The sequence below is a fragment of the Cucurbita pepo genome, chromosome LG10 (genome assembly GCF_002806865.2).
Source record: "Cucurbita pepo subsp. pepo cultivar mu-cu-16 chromosome LG10, ASM280686v2, whole genome shotgun sequence".
Taxonomy (NCBI): domain Eukaryota; kingdom Viridiplantae; phylum Streptophyta; class Magnoliopsida; order Cucurbitales; family Cucurbitaceae; genus Cucurbita; species Cucurbita pepo.
In genome coordinates, this window is record NC_036647.1 from 6,318,649 (window position 1) to 6,335,735 (window position 17,087).

The following is a 17,087-nucleotide window of genomic DNA, read 5'->3' on the forward strand; positions in this document are numbered from 1 at the left end:
TACAGTGATGCATCAGGGAAAGGCTTGGGGTGTGTGCTCATGCAGAAAGGTAAGGTGATAGCGTATGCTTCTCGACAATTGAAAGAATATGAAACAACTACCCCAANAAAGGCTTGGGGTGTGTGCTCATGCAGAAAGGTAAGGTGATAGCGTATGCTTCTCGACAATTGAAAGAATATGAACGAAACTACCCCACGCATGATCTCGAGTTAGCAGCGGTAGTATTTGCTCTAAAAACGTGGCGGCACTACCTGTATGGGGAAAAAGTACAAGTCTTCACTGATCATAAGAGTCTCAAGTACTTATTCATGCAGAAGGAGCTCAATATGAGACAAAGGCGATGGTTGGAACTAGTAAAGGATTATGATATAGAGATCTTGTACCATCCAGGCAAAGCCAACGTGGTAGCTGATGCATTGAGCAGGAAGGCTATGCATACTTCTGCGATGATCATCACACAGGAAAAACTACAAGATGAGATGAAGAGGGCTGGGATAGACGTGGTGGTTAAAGGTGGTAATGTTCAGATGGCACAGTTAACGATACAGCTCACCCTACGAAAGAAAGTTATCGACGCTCAGAGGTTTGATGAACACCTCAGTTAAGTGTGGAGTCAGACTAAGACAGAGAGGCCAGTGGGGTATTCTATCTCCTCAGATGAGGGTCTGCTATGGCAAAACCGCCTGTGCGTTCCCCAAGATGAGGGAATCTTAAAAGATATTATGACCGAAGCCCACGATACATCTTATGTGTTCCACCCTGAAAGTACGAAGATGTATCAGGATCTGAAAAGGTTTTACTGGTGGTCCGGAATGAAGAGGGACATAGCGGATTTCGTAAGCCGTTGCTTGATCTGCTAGCAGGTGAAGGCCCCGAGGCAGCGCCCAGCAGGATTGCTACAGCCCCTGAGCGTCCCTCAGTGGAAATGGGAAGCAGTCTGTATGGATTTCGTTTCGGGTTTGCCAAAGACAAAGCAGGGTTTCAACGTCATCTGGGTAATTGTAGACAGACTGACTAAGGCAGCCCACTTCATTTCAGGAAAGTCCACATATCGAGTGGATCAGTGGGCTCAGTTATATATCAAGGAGATAGTACGCCTGCACGGGGTACCAGTGTCCATAGTATCAGACCGAGACATCAGGTTCACCTCTCAGTTCTGGAGGAGTCTTCAGAAGGCACTAGGAACTCAGTTGAGGTTCAGTACAGCATTCCATCCTCAAACGGATAGACAGACCGAAAGTCTGAACCAGGTTTTAGAGGACATGTTGCGAGCCTGCTCCTTAGATTTCGTTAGGTGCTGGGACGAACATCTGCCTTTAATGGAGTTTGCCTACAACAATAGTTATCAAGCGACCATTCAGATGGCCCCCTTCGAGGCACTGTATGGGCGTAGGTGTCGAACACCTGTGTTTCGGGAAGAGGTAGGCACGCAGCAACTACTGGAACCAGAGTTGGTCCAGGGCACCAACGCAGCAGTGCAGAAAATCAAGCAGAGGATACTCACTACACAGAGTTGACAGAAAAGCTATGCAGATGTGCGTAGAAAGGACCTCGAATTTGAGGTGGGTGACCACGTGTTCCTGAAGGTGGCCCCTATGAGGGGGCTGTTGAGGTTCGGAAAGAAAGGGAAATTAAGCCCAAGGTTCATAGGCCCCTTCGAGATTCTAGACAGAGTTGGGGATGTGGCTTACATAATTGCCCTACCACTGAACCTTGCCGCCGTGCACAATGTGTTCCACGTATCCATGCTGCGAAAGTATACTCCCGACCCTACTCATGTAATCGAGCATGGGAGGCTTCCTCTTCGTGAAGATCTGTCTTACGAGGAGAAGCCTAGCAGAATTTTGGCTCGAGACACTAGGCGGTTGCGTAACANAAAAAGAAAAAAGAAAGAAGCGGGGGGCTAAGTCAACTGAGGGGCAAAATCCTCCAGCCCTAATAGGGGTCCAAGGAGAACCCCGTCAGATTCCCTGCAAAAGAAATAAGGAGTTAGAGAGAAATCAGAGAGGAGTCAGCCGGGAAATTAACGGACCACCGCCGGAATCCATCTTCAGACGAGACTCGTGCAAGGATTGAGAGGCTAGCAAGGCCGACGCTCCGTCAAAACCTAAGAACATTTCGCGAGGTAAGGTTTTTGAATGACATTGCTCAGTTCTGAGTTTTCCCCTACGTGAATCGATCCTAAAATGCTGAAATCTTCACCTAGGAACAACTCACGCACGGTCTGTGAAGAAGTTTGGCCGAGACCTCAACCCAAAGGCGGAGATCCGAGACTCGTCTGAGAACGGTGAGCGAACTTCCGACGTTCTTAAATCATCCGATAGTTAAGAAAAAATTACAGAAAAAATACTAGGACGTAGCCTGTAACACGATCTAGAACTTTGCCGAAGGAATCATATCGATCCGATCTACTAATCGAAAGATATGAAAATTGGAAAAAACAGACTGGGTTTCGGTTTTCAGAGGACAGAGAAGAAAGAAGAAAGAAAAAGAAAAAAAAAAATGGCTGGCGAGCGGCGGAGGGCGGCGACAAGCGCCGGACACGCGTCGACCATCGGCTGGAGCAATGCATCGACACGTGTCGCTTGCAAGCCGGGCCGAACCGCAACGCGAGCCGAACCGACCAGACCGGGCCGGACCGGCCGACCGCGACTACGCGGAAGCGAGCGCGCATGGCAGGCACGCGTGCAGCCTGCGACTGACGCCTTCCCGCGTGCGTGGAACGGCCAATTTGGCCCGGTTGTTTTCTGTTTGCCCGATTTTTGTCTCAGTTCTAGTTCTAATACTGTTTTTACGTGAATAGGGACCTAATTTAAAGAAATCAGTATTTTTGGACACCTCACGGGCAAAGAAACGCTAACAAAAGGGCACGCATGCTAGTAGTCGCTCGGATTGCATGCATGCTAGTAGTCCTGCTTCAGATTAGCTCTCCATGTAAACTATTAGTCAGATCAACTATTGTGTTTATATTGAGTAAATTACATGAGTGTTGCTGTATGTTTTAATCTTCCGTTGTATGTATGCATGCGTTAATTTATGTTAGAATTGTGTATATCGGGTTTCGGGTGCTTGATGGACGAATTCGCCCCATTGAGCGCGAACTTCGTGCTCTGGGTGCTGGATGGAGGTCATCGCCCTGTTGAGCCGGTATGCCTAGTTTGCATGAAGTACATACTATGATGTTAGAAGAAGATTGCATGCACCCTCTGTTAATTGCTAGGGCCCATTACTATGATAAGATTAGGAATTTCTGTTAGGAGCGATATGCCGCTCTAGTCAGACTTAATTTTTCTCTAGAAACTTAGCGGTTTACCACGGCAAGAAGGTACCCCAGAGTGTTCATAGATTGCAAGCATGTGAACGGTATCTATAGCTTCGTGGGAGGACCAAGGGGTCCCTGATCAGTCCTTACTGCTCTTAGCCATTTCGCATGGGAAATGTGTCCCCACGTCGTACAGCCCATTAGCTGCATGGGAACAGGTTGGGTCGCGCCCCCCATAGGGGGACTAGATGGGCGTAGGGGTACTCAGCACACCCCTAGGCTAGGTACCATGTAGTCCCAGATAGCCATGTAGAGGTAGTACCTCATAGAGAGATACCGACCATATTAGTTTGGCATAAAGAACCTCTAGGTGTTTAATGAAAGAACGAAGAACCAGTGAAACCCAAGGGGCAAGCCCCAAGGGACCAAGATTAGGACTAGATGTCCTAGAACCGAAATAGAAAACCGTGGCAACCTGTTAAATTAAGATGCGAAGAGAGCTTACAAGTAGATGGCTTACTCAGTATAATCTTTATACTCATCCTTACTATGTTTTTTTTTTTTTTTTCAGGAGCATGAGGCGTCGGTCAAGAGTGGGCGTGATCAGCCGGGAAGTGTCACAGAGGAATGAGTTGTCCCGGGGCGTCAGTCCAGTCTTAGTCTTTATTTTTATATTTGCATTCTTTTGAAATTTATTTTCCAAACGGTCTTGTGTTCTGTGCTTGTCGTTCGAAAATTTTTATTGGAATTTGATGATTTTCTTTATTTCATATTTAAATCTCTTTGTGCATTTGTGTCGTGTCGTTAGTCACGGTCCGTAGTAAAATATTGGGCTGTGACAGACTAGCCGGGATTGTAAAGGCTTCATTGTTGGATGTGAGAAATTTGAAGATGCTTATAACGTATTCTTGATATTGGATGATCAAGAACAGTTTGTCAACCACAGTTCTCGGTCTAGTAGAATGAGTGAGAATATCTATACCATCAATTTCTATCCAAACTAAGACCCAATAATTCATCATATCAGAAGAATCGAAAATTTCAGGGTAGGAGAGGAGGAACAATAGAAGAAAAGTGACAGAAATCAGAATAGAGACGACGAATGAATTGGGATATATATCATCCTTTTAAGCCCATATCTCAAAAGTGTTAATTTCTCGTCTCTATAGCTATCGTCTTTGATTGAGCATAGCAAATCATCGATATTTTTCCTCTTAACAATAAAATCAAGAACATATTCATTAACGAGATGTTTGTGGCGAGCTATCCTGATCCCGTCATCAACAGGTAGCCTCCTAATCTTAATATGGATCTTGAATTGACTATAAGTATTCTCAATCATTCTATTAGACCGAGAACTGTGGTTGACAACCTGTTCTCAATCATTAAATATCAAGAATACGTTATAAGCATCTTCAAATTTCTCACCAAGCTCAAAGGTGACATATTTAAGAGGTTCCTATTTTCTTTCGCAACCTCTCAAGTGATCTAGAGCACAGATCTTGCTGTTATTATACAACTTCAAAGATGTTTATTTAACACATCCTTATTGTATTAATCACTGTGATCCACCCAGGTATTCATTTCATTTTGTTCCAATCAAATTAAATGAGACAAATTACCAACTCTCGAGTAAATCATTTATGCATGGACCGAGAAGTGATCAGTTAGGATATTCACTTGTTCCAATCAAATTAAATGTGACAAATTACCAATCTTGGAGTAAATCATTGCGGTCTATTTCTGGGTTTTGCATCTTCTCGTAAATTTAATTATTTCTTGGAAGATCATCCACAAATACTTGCTTTTGCATCTCTCGTGTAATTCAATAATTTCTTGGAAGTCTACAAAGAAAATCAACCGTGTTTAAGAAAGGATTTTTCGGTCATGACTTTGTTTTAGACTCGAGTACTATCTCAATAGTCCCACTAGCTTTTACTGGTATCGCACTTGTTTTTCAAAATCAATAACTTTGATATACACCTATTCTGCAAATCTAAACTCGTAAAGACAAATTGGGTGTTATTGACCTACACTCGTATATTTAATATATTTTATCTCGTCTTTATTAATATATTTTATATTATTTTTAGGATTTAGTTCACAGCTTGTATCCTATTTAAACCTTGTGAACATTAATGAAAATAGGACTTCAACTCCCACTGCAACTCTTGATTCCACCTATGTTTCTCTGCACTTTCGATCCAACTTCTATTCTCATTCTTAAACAAACACTTTTNCCCTTTTTTTTTTTTTTTTTTTGCGCTTTTTCTTTCAAACTTCCCCTCAACATTATTAAAACGCTTATGCTGGGGAGAGGTTTTCACACATTTATAAATAATGTTTTGTTCTCTCATCGATGTGCAGAGATTTCTTACCGTTAATTTTGTTAGGTGATGGAGCGTGCTTATTTATAGCTTAGTAAACGGGTATGGTAAATGACATAAAATGTCATAAATAGTAAATAGCTATGTAGTAAAAAAAACTACACTGTTAAAGATATATATAGTAAACTAAACCATATATCTATAAATATATCGAGCTTTAATACTTTCTATATTCTCTCTATTCTCTCTAATACTTTCTATATTCTTTCTAATCTCTCTTACTGTACGTATGTAGTCATCAATAAAAAAAAAAAGTTTTAGCCAATATTCTCGTTGCATTTTCTCTATCCTGTTCTTTGTGTTCATCTAAATCGAGTGTATGTGTTATTGTGCGATCCTAACAAATTTCAGGGCCCAACGTCTTCATTGGCACTCGTTTCGTTCTCCAGTCGATATGAGACCCCCAAATCGACCCCCGTTCGGAACCCAGCGTTCTTACTGACACACCGCCTCGTGTTTACTCCCTTTGGGGCTCAGCCTCCTTGCTGGCACATCGTCCAGTGTCAGGCTCTAATACCATTTCTAATAGCTCAAACCTTCTCCTCCCCAAGTGATGTAGGGCCCTCCAATCCTCCCCCTTCGTGGCCCAACGTCATTGCTCACACACCGCCTCGTGACCACCCCTCTTTGGGGCTCAGCCTCCTCGCTAGCACATTGTCCCGTGTCTGACTCTAATACTATTTGTAACGGCTCAAACCCACTTCTAGCAAATATTGTTCTCTTTGAGTTTTTCCCGTTCGAGCTCTCAAGATTTAATTTAGAAAAATTAATTTTATTTTTTTTGGCATATATAAATCTATCACTAAAAAAAATTACCCATTTAACTCTAACATATTTAATATTTAAATAGATTAGTTAGCAATTCATCCTATAATTACTTATTACTTACGGAGAAAATGTGTTTTAACTTCAAATTCACTCTAGAGGGAATAATCAATACGGTACGAGAATAATCAATACGGTACGAGAATAATTTTTTTTTATCTTTGAAAAATAAAATAGGATTGCTCAATTTGTTTTTACTGTAAGATTCGACAATATCAATTTGAGTAGCGTTTAGCCACAACTATAAATATCGAATTCTAAAGTATACATAAGCAAAGTAAATCCGTTAAAACTATCTATCAAAAGTGTTCTAGAATGAGCCGTGAAGACGTTTTGCCATCAAATCCTATTAAGGATGTCAGTGACGAAAAAGTGCAATATGCTGGACGGTCTGCAGTGGAACAACATAACAAGAGGAGTGGAAATTCTTTCATTTACAAGAGTGTGGTGAACGGTCTGTCCGATATGATCAACGACCACGCAGGTCCTCGACTTTATATTCTTGTGATAGAAGCTTTAAATAATGATGGTATTCCTTGGTCATATATTACGAAGGTGAGGCACTTTGGGCTTCACTTCAAAGAGCCCGTTCTCTTATCCTTTGAAGATGTCCTTAAGGATTTCAAGAAGCATTAGTTTGCTCGCTCGGTTTCCACGAAGCCCTCGCTCTCTCTACCTATAAGAGGGCGTTATTGTCTTTTAGCTATGAAAATAGCATAGACTATAATAAAATAACTATTATATATACTTATTAATTATGCATATTAATAGGAACAAATCCTCTCCTAATATATATATTAAATTTTTATTAATTTTATATTAAAAAGAAATTCAAAATGCACTAATATATTTAAAAATAATTTAATATGTATTTTACGCTCAAAATTTATTCGAAGTTAAGTGTTTGATGTACGTGTCTAATACACGTCCAACATGTTTCAAACATGGACATGATAATAAGTTGTTTCAAACATGTCCGACCGTATTTAATAGGCTTCCAAAATTTTGCCTAAATTAATAAAAATACTTCTAAAACTTTAAAAAAATAATATTTTTAAATTTTTAAAAAAGAATTCTAGATAATATTCTTACTGTTAGATTTGGATGGGAATCGTTAATACTTATTTCAAAAATATGGTTGAACTTTCAACCCGGCTTCAAAATAATCGTTGAACATTAAGAAATTTCATTAATACCCTTCCATTTAAAAAAAAAATTAAAAAATAAACTTAGAGTTAGTACTGTGTTTAAAACATATCCACAAAAATTATCTACGTCTTTCAAGAGTATTTAAAAAAAATTCTATTATTATCAAATTTGAAAGTTTATAATTGTATTTTAGATTTTTTTGAAAATTTAAAAATATTATTAAAATCTTTCAAAGTTAAAATATATATATATATATATATATATATATATATATATATATATATATATAAATAAAAGTTGAACAATATTTTATTAATTTAGTTTCTAATTTTAGAAAAAAAAAAACAAAATACAACCTTTTGTTTTATTAAGTTAATATTAATTTTATTAATAAAACATTAAAAAAATAATCAATAAAATAAATTTTGAAAAAAAAAACATAACAACAAATTAAAATTAATTTAATGAAATGACATCACACGGGCAAGATTTCATGTCATTTTTAAAAAAATATAAGACATAAATACGACAAAATATACTTTATTTCTGAGAGCGTATTAAATATTCTTTGACCGATGTAAAAAAGCACGAAAATAACTTATTCTCACGTCCCATCTTTGAACAATGTACTAACTACAACTTTAATTTTGTCATNAAACTATCTTATACCCATGTTGCCAAATTGTCTTGATGTGTATTATTAGTAGAGAAACAGGATATATAGCTCAAATTCTTTTGGTTTTACCCAAATGGGCTGTCTCTAAGTGCACTTTCTGAGTTTTTCTACAAGATTTCTGCTGGTTTGAACATAGAAAAGTGTCAGATTATTAATAGAAACTGGTTTTGTTTNAAATTAAATGGGCTAGTAAATGAGAAATACTCCTAACCTCCGTATTAAAATGGCTAATTAATGGTGGAACATGATAACGTAGTGTAGGTGGGTTATAATATAACCTTTAACTCTTATATTTAAAACTAGCTTAAACATTGACAAACAAATACGTAAATTATAATTAAATAATGCAATAAATGAAATGTGCTTATTAGTCATCCTTGGACTAGTTTCATAAATTCAGTTGAGTTCATTACATTCTAATTTAATTCATCTATTTCTTGGAGCTCAAATTTGCACAACATATAAGAAAGGTTTCCAACGTCTTCTATAATTCCTTTGATGAGCTCACTATAGCTTGAATATAAGTGTATAAGGTTTGTTGTAACTTATTGGCTCTTGTCCTTGTAATTGGATCTTGAGGTATGGAAATTCCTTGATCGTGGTTCATATAAGAACAAGTGCCAAGAGGAGGCGGGGCAACACTGGGCCCTGAAGGGGTGAATTATGAGATCCTATATCGGTCGGAGAGGAAAACGAAGCATTCTTTGAAAGGGTGCGTTAATCTCTCCCTAACAAACGCGTTTTAAAAACCTCGAACGGGAAAGCTCACAGGGAAAACTCAAAGAAGACAATATCTTTTAGCAATGGGCTTGGACCGTTACAAATGGTATCAGAGCCAAACATCGAGCAGTTTGCTAATGAAAACGTTAATCCTTGAGATCTCATATGTATTAGAAAGAGAAACCAGCCCACAGGCTCACCCCAAATGACCAATTTTATAGTGTCGATTCTACAAAAGCGAGAGGAATATATGGAGAGAGAGATGATTTGAACGTGGGTTTAGGGAAAAGAAAGAAAAAGTGCGTAGTAAACTGAACCGGTGAGTAGCAGCAGAGCAACAACAATGGCAGAGGCACCAAAAGAAAAGGGGCCAAAAGCAACACACTCGGAAGCCAAGGGGCCCTCCCCCGCCCCCCTCCGCCTCCCCGACATTCCAAAGTTTCATCACACCCATCACGAAAGCGAAATCTCTCCAACTCCAAGGTCTTATTCCATTCCATTTCTTCTATTTCTGCAAGAATCTTTCCTCTCCTTTTGCTTTTCTTCCCAGTCAGAGCTCCCCTTTTGTCTTTAAGACCATCTCATATCTGATGATAATCATGATAAAGTTCATCCTTATCGTCTTATTAACTCAAAAATCCATCTGGGTAACATCAAATTCGCCTTTAAATCTCTTTAATCCCCCTCCCCTTTTGTGTTCTTGATGTTTCAATGTCTGTTTATGTAAACTATCTTATACCCATGTTGCCAAATTGTCTTGATGTGTATTATTAGTAGAGAAACAGGATATATAGCTCAAATTCTTTTGGTTTTACCCAAATGGGCTGTCTCTAAGTGCACTTTCTGAGTTTTTCTACAAGATTTCTGCTGGTTTGAACATAGAAAAGTGTCAGATTATTAATAGAAACTGGTTTTGTTTGTTGAGATCTTGGAGTTTTGTGCTGTTGGTGAAGAAAAATATAGTTCCAATAGTAAGTAATCTGATACTTTCTTGGGTTGTTAACTCTGCTTGTTATCATATGCTTGTTGGCACTCCATGAATGTTCTGCTCCAGGTATCTGCATTTGGAATCGAACGTCGGCTTTAGGCTTTTTCGACTTGTCTAAAGAACATTGTTGTCGTTTCGAGCAGTCTCGAGCTAGTTCACTTTCATTCTTCAACTGGTTCTGTTCATAGGATCAATGGCTCAAGTGTTACGTAATTCTGTGTTTCTAGTCATTGTCGTCCTTTTTGTTAGAATCGATCTTTCACAGCAGTTTCAATCGTCTCCGACTCGGACCCTTTTAAGAATACAGAAGCTTCTGAACTTCCCAGCTGCATTGAGTAACTGGAATGACAGCACAGATTTTTGCAACCTGGAACCGGATGCCTCCGTGACCGTTGTATGCTATGAGGGAAACATGACACAGTTGCATATAATTGGCAAGAAAGGAGCTCTTTTACTACCCCGTAACTTTTCGATGAGGGTTTTCGTTACTACCCTTGTTAAGCTTCCGGATTTGAAAGTTCTTACATTAGTTTCTCTTGGTTTATGGGGGTCAATACCTGGAAAAATTGCTCATTTATCATCATTGGAAATATTAAACATGAGCTCTAATTTCCTTTATGGTGCTGTCCCTCAGGAAATGTCGTTGCTGTCTGGTTTACGAACGCTTATACTTGATGATAACATGCTTGCAGGACAGCTTCCTGATTGGTTCAGCGTGCTTCCGCTTCTAACCGTTTTGAGCTTGAAACACAACATTCTCAATGGATCATTGCCCGATTCATTTAGTGAGTTGGAAAATCTTCGGATTCTTTCCCTTTCGTATAACCGTTTTTATGGAGAGTTGCCTGATCTAAGCACTTTGACAAACCTTCAAGTTCTTGAATTGGAGGGCAATGGCTTTGGACCTCAATTCCCTCAACTTGGCAACAAGTTGGTTACCCTGAAACTGAGTAGAAACAAGTTCAGATCTTGTATCCCTGCTGAAGTTAGCTCGTTTTACCAGCTTCAACGTCTGGACGTTTCATTGAATTCTCTGGTTGGGCCGTTGCCATCGGTATTGTTTTCTCTACCATCTCTTTCTTATCTCAATATATCAGGGAACAAGCTCACAGGAATGATTTTGGATAATATTTCTTGCAATGATGAACTTAAAGTTGTAGATCTATCCTCAAATCTTTTGACTGGAAGCTTGCCGAAATGTCTTCTAGCCGATACGAGGAATCGGGTTGTCTTGTATCCAAGAAACTGTTTTGTCACTGGAGATCAACAGCAGCATCCAGTTTCGTTTTGTCGAAACGAAGCATTAGCTGTGGGGATTATTCCTGAGGAAAAGAAAACGTACCAATCACAAAATACCTTTCTCGCCCCGAGTATAGTTGGTGGTGTTGTTGGAGTGGTCATTTTGTTCGGTATAGTTTACTTGGTCGTAAGAAGAAAGAATGAGAAGAATATGGTGAAGAATCCTCCTACAAATTTAATAGTAGAGAATCCTTCTGCTGGGTACACCTCGAAGCTGCTCTCGGATTCAAGTAAGATCCTTTTTTCTCATCGACCTTTAGTTTAGCTGCTCTTTCGAGAACAGGGCGTACTAGTTCTCGTGAGCAATGACATTCTCTCTGAATTGGTCAAAAACTATGTAGGATTGTTATTTTAAGCCTTCATATTTTGTTATTCTTTTCTAGTATTATACCCTATCAAAATGAGTTAAAATCCATAAAAAAATGACTGTAATGTGAGGTCCCATGTCGGTTGGAGAGGAGAACAAAACATTCATTATAAGGATGTGGAAACCTCTCTATCAGACGTGTTTTAAAACCTTGACGANTGGATTTAAGCTATTACAAATGGTATGACACTGGGCGGTGTGCCAGCTAGGATGTTGGGCCCCCAAGGGGGGTGGATTGTGAGGTCCCACATCGGTTGGAGAGGAGAACAAAACATTTCTTATAAGGGTGCGGAAACCTCTCCCTAGGTGACGTGTTTTAAAACCTTAAAGAGAAGTCTAGAAGGGAAAGCCCAAAGAAGACAATATCTGCTAGCAGTGGGTTTGGGCTATTACAAATGGTATTAGAGTCAGACACCGGGCGGTGTGCCAGCTAGGATGTTGGGCCCCCAAGGGGGGTGGATTGTGAGGTCTCACATCGGTTGGAGAGGAGAACAAAACATTTCTTACAAGGGTGTGGAAACCTCTCCCTAGCAGACGCATTTTAAAACCTTTAGAGGAAGTCTAGAAGGAAAAACCCAAAGAAGACAATATCTGCTAGCAGTGGATTTAAGCTATTACAAATGGTATGACACTGGGCGGTGTGCCAGCTAGGATGTTGGGCCCCCAAGGGGGGTGGATTGTGAGGTCTCACATCGGTTGGAGAGGAGAACAAAACATTTCTTACAAGGGTGTGGAAACCTCTCCCTAGCAGACGCATTTTAAAACCTTTAGAGGAAGTCTAGAAGGAAAAACCCAAAGAAGACAATATCTGCTAGCAGTGGATTTAAGCTATTACAAATGGTATGACACTGGGCGGTGTGCCAGCTAGGATGTTGGGCCCCCAAGGGGGGTGGATTGTGAGGTCCCACATCGGTTGGAGAGGAGAACAAAACATTCCTTACAAGGGTGTGGAAACTTCTCCCTAGCAGACGCATTTTAAAACCTTGAGGGGAAGTCTAGAAGGAAAAGCCCAAAGAGAACAATATCTGCTAGTAGTGGGTTTAGGCTATGACAAATGGTATCAAAGTCAAACACTGGGTGGTGTGCCAGCTAGGACGTTGGGCCCCCAAAGGGGGTGGATTGTGAGGTCCCACATCGATTAGAGAGGAGAACAAAACATTTCTTATAAAGGTGGAAAACCTCTCCTTAGCAGACACGTTTTAAGACCTTGAGGGGAAGCTCCAAAGGGAAAGCCAAAGAGGACAATATTTGCTAGTGGTGGGTTTGGGCTATTACAAATGGTATCAGAGCCAGACACTGGGCGGTGTGCCAACGAGGACGTTGGGTCCTCAAGGGGGTGAATTGTGAGGTCCTATATCAGTTGGAGGGGAGAACAAAACATTTCTTATAAGGGTGTGGAAACCTCTCCTACCAGACACATTTTAAAATCTTGAGTGGAAGCTCAGGAGGGAAAGCCCAAAGAGATAATATCTGCTAGCAGTGAGTTTGGGTTGTGTTACATATAACATCCATAACTTTCAGCCCGTAGTTGACGATAATCTATATAAGACGTGTACTAGCTTGAAGCTCCATATGGATGATTACTTATCTACTTTGTGAAAGTACCATGACTGAGATGAGTAGTGTAGTAGCTAACAGGTCCCTAATGCATTTTGATACATTACCTCTTTCTTCATCACCTTCAGGGTATATATCTCAAACAATGCCATTTGCGCCGCTCGGCCTTTCAACTTATAGAGTGCTCTCATATGAAGAGATTGAGGATGCTACCAACAACTTTGACTCTTCTGCGTTCATGGGTGAAGGTTCTCAAGGACAGGTATAACAAAATCTTGTATGTGATACCCGACTCTTTCATTATGAACGATGTCCGACTTTGACTCTTTTTCTTTCATGGGGTGACGGTTCTTAGTAAGGTTTTGTTGATATAGTAGCTTCAATCTTTGTTCATTACTCGCTCTGTTTCTTCTGTAACTGAAACTTCTTCTTGCTTCAACTTCCATAATTCCAATTTCAACTTTGAGATCCCACGTCGGTTGGAGAGGGAAACCGAAACATTTCTTATAAGGGTGTGGAAACCTCTCCCTAGTGAACGTGGGAAGCTCGAAAGGGAAATCCCAAAGAGGACAATATCTGCCAGCGGTGAGGTTGGGCTGATACAAATGGTATCAGAGCCAGTCATCGATCGCTGGTCCCTCAAGGGGAGTGGATTGTGAGATTCCACGTCGGTTGGAGAGGGGAACAAAACATTCCTTATAAGGGTGTGGAAACCTCTACTTAACAGACACGTTTTAAAATCGTAAAGGGAAGCCCGAAAGGGAAAGCCCAAAGAGAACAATATCTGCTAGCGGTGGGTTTAGACTGTTACAAATGGTATCAAAGCCAAACATTGGGCAGTGTACCCGCAAGGACGTAGGGCCATCAAGGGGGTGGATTGTGAGATGTCATATTGGTTGGAGAGGGGAACGAAACATTCCTTATAAGGGTGTGGAAACCTCCTAGTGGACGCGTATTAAAACCTTGAGGGGAAGCCCGAAAGGGAAACCCCAAAGAGGACAATATCTGCTAGCGGTGGGCTTGGACTGTTACAAATGATATCAGAGCCAAACATCGAGCGGTGTACCCACGAGGACGCAGGGCCCTCAAGGGGGTGGATTGTGAGATCCCATATCGGTTGGAGCTGGGAACGAAGCATTCCTTATAAGGGTGTGGAAACCTCTCCCTCTCCCTAGTGGACGCATTTTAAAACCTTGAGGGGAAGCCCAAATGGGAAAGCCCAAAGAGGACAATGTCCGCTAGCGTTGGGCTTGGGATTGGGCTGTTACAACAGCGGAAAGAGTTATTAAATCATGTACTCCTTTATGGTGGCATACAACTTTTGTTTGAACAAAGCGCTTTTTGTACACTTCGTCTCTTACATCAAAGACTTTGTCCTTTTTTTTTTTGTTATCAGATGTACCGAGGTCAGCTAAAGGATGGCTCTTTGGTTGCCATTAGATGCCTTAAAATGAAAAGAAGATCTAGTATCCATAACTTCACGCATCATATTGATCTTATTTCGAAACTCAGACATCGTCATTTGGTTAGTGCTCTTGGACACTGCTTCGAGTTGTACTTGGAAGACTCGAGTGTCAGCAGAATATTTCTCGTCTTCGAATACGTTCCGAATGGCACGTTGAGAAGTTGGATATCTGGTAAATGGAAATGGATATCACCAATGTTCATACTGATTTCATTTCAGCATTTTAACTATTCAAATGGATTGCAGAAAGGCACACGAGGCACTCGAGGCGATCGCTTGCTTGGACACAGCGTATAGCAGCAGCGGTAGGAATAGCTAAAGGCATCCAGTTTTTGCATACGGTTGCTGGCGTATACTCGAATAACATTAAAATAACAGATGTACTACTGGATCAGAATCTTGTTGCAAAAATTAGCAGCTACAACCTTCCTCTGATGGCTGAGAGCATGGCTAAGGTACAACAAAGAAGCATGCCAGTCTATTCATCTCCTTGGTCCTTCTTGTTCTCTCTAGTTCATAATGACCCGGTTAACTTCTCAGGTCAGTCGGGGAGTTTCTTCAGGTGGATCAAAGGATTCGAGCGATCAAGAAAGGTTGGTTATGAATATATTTTGTGAGATCCCACATCGATTGAAGAGAGGAACAAGTGTCAGGCCCTGAAGGGGGTGGATTGTGAGATCCCACATCGGTTGGAGAGGGGAACGAAGCATTCTTTATAAGGGTGTGGAAACCTCTCCCTAGTAGACAATATCTGCTAGCGGTGGACTTGGACGGTTACATATTTAACGTATATTCACCTTGCTTCACAGGATCAATCAAGAAGCTCAAGCTGACATCTATGACTTTGGAGCTATATTATTAGAAATCATTCGTGGGCGATCCTTCAAATCGAAAAACGAACTAAATGCTCTAAGGGAGAAGGTGATAGAGATTACTTTTCTTTTCAATACGTCTGCGTGCGTGCGTGCGTGTTGTATGGAGAGTAAAAGACCCAAACGCTATGAAATTTATCTATGAACATGTCGAAGTAGACATGACGTTTATGACGTTCTTTGATGAATGCAGCTACAAGAAGCCATTTCAGGGGATAGCGTTGCGCGAAAGAACGTAGTCGATCCCGCCATTCAAAACGAATGCTTAGATCAATCATTGAAGACAATGATGGAAGTTTGTGTGAGGTGTCTGCTCAAAGATCCAATAACCAGACCTTCCATTGAAGATGTTCTCTGGAACTTGCAGTTTGCTGCTCAGGTTCAGGACGCTTGGTGCGGTGAGTACCGAAGCAGCGACGGGTCTCCCGTCTCCCCTTCTCAACCGAAACTCTCAATCTGCTAAGTCTCACAACGAGGTTCATTTAGTTTATCCATATCAGTTCTTGGATCTTCATAGACTCTGCTGCCATGAGCTTCACTCTGTTAAAAGAACAGTTTAAGTTGGTTTAGTCTTCAAAATGAACAAAGTTTGGTTTAATCTTTTAATCCTTGAACTTCAAGCATATGTTGTTTTAAACGTTACAGTGGTGAGCGTCGGAAAATGAGTGTCCTAAACGTCTTCCTTTGAAATTGAGTTTCTCGAGGACGATGTTGAAATTGAGTTGGAGGTTGATATATGGGGTTGCTCTCTAGTACGGTATTTGTAAAGAACTCAACATGGCCACGGAAGGATTCATGTCTTGATAATACCCAGATGGATTGATGTTTGAACTGTCCTTGCAATGAAGATGACTCCTGTGTTGATTCTCGATAAGCATGTCCGAGTAAGCAATAAGGGCTAATGACATCTCAAGACTTGGGATAGCATCACAATGCATAGGCCATGTGATGAATCAAGATTACAGAATGAGATGCGACATTGCATATGAAAGAGCTTGGCTTAAAAGGGGCAAGGTCGGACCAGATAACTTGGCTTAAAGTAGAGGCAAGTAGACGAAGAGTCACGAGCAAGCGAACATGCACGCACGAGCGGCGTGTATAACCAAACAAGCTTTATGAAAAAAGATCTCACCTAAGGTCCAACGAAGCAGCTAAACTAGGCAAAAAAATAGAAATGGGGTTTGAGTTCTCCTTAAGACTTGTCCCGAGCATGTCAAGATTATAGCACTGCACGGTTGTAGATGTACGACCATAACAGTCGATAACATTCTCATTTTTTGAAAGGTATATCGAAAACATATGAATTTATAATTGTCATTTTTTTTTCTTTTTTTTTTGTGACACAATTACACTACAATGACGTCACTTTTAATACCCAGCAATTTATCTCTTTGAATCGTCAAATAAAATACACATCGAAAAAGTAAAAAGTAATATGGGTCTAAATCATCTTTATTATTTTTTTTACTTAAAAGTAAAAAGTAATTTTATTTTTTTTTTTAACTTGGAAACTTGAATCA

General features: G+C 40.4%; 1 protein-coding gene across 2 annotated transcripts; it reads left to right on the forward strand.

Annotated features, from left to right (window-relative positions):
* Positions 1-9,321: 9,321 nt before the first annotated feature.
* Positions 9,322-16,398, forward strand: LOC111803322 (probable inactive leucine-rich repeat receptor-like protein kinase At3g03770). 2 transcript variants are annotated; one of them, XM_023687668.1, is made up of 8 exons: positions 9,322-9,502; positions 10,074-11,536; positions 13,359-13,492; positions 14,627-14,867; positions 14,942-15,150; positions 15,236-15,288; positions 15,505-15,616; positions 15,761-16,398. In XM_023687668.1, exons 2-8 carry the CDS (start codon positions 10,201-10,203, stop codon positions 16,028-16,030), a joined length of 2,355 nt encoding a protein of 784 aa, XP_023543436.1. In that variant the 5' UTR covers positions 9,322-9,502; positions 10,074-10,200; the 3' UTR covers positions 16,031-16,398. The 2 variants fall into 2 exon arrangements, with proteins under 2 accessions (XP_023543436.1, XP_023543437.1); XM_023687669.1 differs by lacking the exon at positions 9,322-9,502 and having other exon boundaries at positions 9,515-10,792; positions 10,883-11,536.
* The last annotated feature ends 689 nt before the right edge of the window (positions 16,399-17,087 follow it).

Bases quoted from the DNA above. Each gene is read 5' to 3' on its own strand.
- LOC111803322 (XM_023687668.1), top strand. From the start codon at position 10,201: ATGGCTCAAGTGTTACGTAATTCTGTGTTTCTAGTCATTGTCGTCCTT. The intron at 15,151-15,235 runs GTACAACAAAGA...TTAACTTCTCAG, and splicing joins TGGCTGAGAGCATGGCTAAG to GTCAGTCGGGGAGTTTCTTC. The intron at 15,289-15,504 runs GTTGGTTATGAA...CTTGCTTCACAG, and splicing joins GATTCGAGCGATCAAGAAAG to GATCAATCAAGAAGCTCAAG.